Source organism: Elaeis guineensis, chromosome 10 (genome assembly GCF_000442705.2).
Source record: "Elaeis guineensis isolate ETL-2024a chromosome 10, EG11, whole genome shotgun sequence".
Taxonomy (NCBI): domain Eukaryota; kingdom Viridiplantae; phylum Streptophyta; class Magnoliopsida; order Arecales; family Arecaceae; genus Elaeis; species Elaeis guineensis.
The window spans coordinates 19943166-19946541 of NC_026002.2; the positions used below are offsets into that span (position 1 = coordinate 19943166).

The 3376-nt window shown below is 48.1% G+C and overlaps 1 protein-coding gene across 1 annotated transcript; it reads right to left on the minus strand.

The window, feature by feature from the left end:
- Window positions 1-1019: 1019 nt before the first annotated feature.
- LOC140851902 (ammonium transporter 1 member 3-like) lies at window positions 1020-2763 on the minus strand. Its single transcript, XM_073244017.1, is given in 4 exon segments — window positions 1020-1330; window positions 1368-1528; window positions 1530-2155; window positions 2158-2763. Coding segments are annotated over 4 exon segments (1380 nt in total). The 5' UTR covers window positions 2564-2763; the 3' UTR covers window positions 1020-1143.
- Window positions 2764-3376: the final 613 nt, after the last annotated feature.

Here is a 3376-nt window from a genome sequence, read left to right on the forward strand (position 1 = left end):
TCGGCTCCTGTTAATTCTGTCTCTTTGTCATTTGCTGGAGCTGTTGAATGGTGATGGAAGCATCTAGATTTGCTGGATTAGGACATTGAATTTTTGATGGTCTGCTACTACGGTGGGAGGAGTCGGGTCTGCCATTAGAGGTTTTGAGTTTTGTTGCCTTCATCGAGATAAATGATGATGGGAAGCAATAGAAATATCCTATATTCGTATTCTCACTATCTTGTTTTTCTTTTTTTAAAAAAATAGACGACAAGGTCCCTTTCTCTAGTGCTAATATGTTGTTGTAAGTCTCTGATTGACGTTGGTCGCCCACCGACATGAAGCTTGAGTCTGCTTGAAGAGATACTTTCCTTAGAAGAAATCCACAATGAAAGTCCACACACATTGGAGGTACTTCGATCAGGGACCCTTTCATGCTTAAGTTAGTCAGAACTTGAGAATAGAAAAGAAAAAAAGAGAAAATAGAGAGAGAGTATGGGTACCGTTCTCTGTGGATGTGTTTGCTTGTTTACTTTAGAGTCCACTGGTTATCTCTTTATATAGAGATAGAGCTATAAGCTATTATACCTAAATCTAGTAGGTTGTTAGGTTTTAATATTGTAAGTTACTAAACTTTAATAAAGTAGACCGTTAGAATAGAAAATTCGTCCACTCATCTGTAAATCATAGTTGTTAGTCGTGGATATTAGTTGTTCATTTTCAAAAATTATTAGAAGATAATGATTATCTAATCTGACTATTGAGATGACTGATGGTTTGAGATCGGTAAAATATCAAGATATATTCTTAATTTGGATCCAAAATTAATTGAATACATAAGAGATTATGATCGTCAAAGTAGTGTTGTTCGTTGTTTGGGTTAGCTTCCAATGAGCTGGAGTCGGTAAATGCCGGCTGAATGCTCAGTTTGTGATGGGGCTTGCTGTCCCTTGGAGTCAAATTTATGACGTTATTTAGATTATTTCAGTTTTAGGCTGAAGTGCCTCGGTCGATAAAAAAAAATGGTTTATTGGGATGACTCATGCTCCAAACACTTTAAGTTTAATCTAAAAGGTACCGTGAACATTTGGATGAAACATTTCTCAAAAATATATAATATTATAATATAATAGATATGGCTTGAAAGCAGGAACAAACGAATCATCATGGGGAGCGACGCCCGTCGTGCATCCTGACATAGTCCGCATAGAACCCTGGCTGGGCGTACCCGCCGTGGCTCGAGACGTCCAGCCCAGCCAGCTCCTCGTCTGCCGATATCCGGAGAAGCCGCAGCTTGTGCAAGACGTAGAACACGGGGACCATGGTCAAGCTCACCCATCCCACGATGGCCATTGTCACAGGGCTGATTCTCACCCAAAAATTTTGCCGCCACCTCCACCACCTGCGCTCCTAGCAAGCCCCACCCCCCTCCCATCAGGAGGCCGAAGGGCCGGCTCACCCTCACGACGCCCGAGTTGTACGCCTGCACAACCAGTTCCTTATGGGCGAAGAGGCCGGTGAAGAGGAGCCCCCAGGCCCCACCCCCGCCCGTGCAGCTGGGCTGCCTCCAGCGGGTCGTCGAATCGCAGCCTCAGGGCTAGTGCGTCGAGCCCGATCAGCACCCAGGCCGCCCAAAAGCCGCACACAATAGCCGCCCAGGGCTCTACCACAAAGCAACCGGACGTGATGGCCACGAACCCGCCCAGCAGGCCGTTGCACCCGTCCAGCGCGTCCCAATGGCCCACCAGCAGCCGCCTGCCGAAGAGTGTCGTGAGGCCGGCGGCAGAGCCCGCGATCGCCCTGGTCACCGCTGTCCGGCCCACCCCGGTCCAGTTGCCCTCCTGGTGCGCGTCCGGGTAGGCCTCCAGGATCCGGCTGAAAGACCCCGGGTTAAAACCGAACCAGCCGAACCAGAGCAGGAAGGTGCCCAGCACCACCAGCGTCGCGTTGTGGCCGCGCATCGCCACGGCCTTCCCGAACGCGTCGAACCGCTCGATCCTTGGGGCCTCGATGAGCGCGCCCCACAAGCCCGCCAGTCCGCCTACCAGGTGCACCACGCCGCTCCCAGCGAAGTCAATGGAGCCGGACCCGAACAGCAACGAGCCGCCGAAATTGGGGCTAAGCCATCCGTCCGACGACCACACCCAGTGGGCGACGACCGGGTACACGAACCCGTAAGCAGGAACGAGTAGACGAGGTAGGCGCCGAACTGGGTGCGCTCCGCAATCGAACCGCTGGTAATGCCGGCCACCGCGATGGCGAAGGCCCACTGGTAGAGGAAGTCGGCGTAGCCATAGGTCTCGTTCGGGACGTCCTCGAGGGCGAAGAAGGTGGTCCCGATGAAGGGGTTGGAGTGGGAGCCTTCGCCGAAGGCAAAGCCGAAGCCGAAGAGGTAGTAGGAGATGGTTCCCACGACTGCGTCCACGACATTGGTGAGCATGATGTTCATGGCGTTCCTTGCCCTGACGGAGCCGGCGCACAGCATGGCAAAGCCCAGCTGCATTATGAACACCAGGTAGGCCGAGAAGAGAAGGTAGATGGTGTTGATAGACTCGGTCACGCTGGTCTCCCATGTCGCAGCCATGGCGCGGGCGGACAGTGGGTCGGAGGCGAAGAAGGGCCGGCGGTAAGGAAGAGACTGGTAGATAAGGATGCCTTATGACGTCAGTCAGTGGAATGGTAGATGAGGAGCAGAGACCACCCATTTAAGGGCGGCGCTGAAGTACGGTGTAGAAAACGCGGGAACCTTGGCCTGTAGCTGAACTCTCCAAAATATAACGCCAAACGGTCTAGCTCCTTAAAAAATAAAGGGGAAAAAAAAAAGCCGAACGTTCTAAGGTAGCGAGTGTAATACCGCAGCACATAGGGCCCAACCACCAAAGAAAAATAGCCCAACAAGGCCTATGCACGATTTGTAAAGTACTAACAAAAGAAAAAAAAAAAAAAAAAAAAAAAAAAAGGAAAGGAAGGAAAAAGACTCCCAATGACGTTGAATTGGAGTGGGACTCTAATGGTCCTCTATGAGAAAAAGTCTCCATCCCTCTATTATCACCCATCGCTGGGATCTAAAAAAAATAATGGGATAGGATATTTGAGGGAAAATACTACACATAATTCATTTATTGGTTGTAAATTTATAGTACATAGGGCAATCAATATTGAAATAAATATTTTTTAAAAAATAATATATTCATATTGAAAGGAAAGATTTTGAATAGTTACACCACATGAAAGAATCTCTTGATTGGCTTGATTCTCTATAATTTTTGATTTGCATGATCTTGTCAATAAGAAAAGATTTTGAATTGTTGTACAATATACGAGATTTTCTTAATCAATATAATCCTCCATGATTCTCTTTAATAAGAAAAGGTTTTAAATTATTGTATAATATATG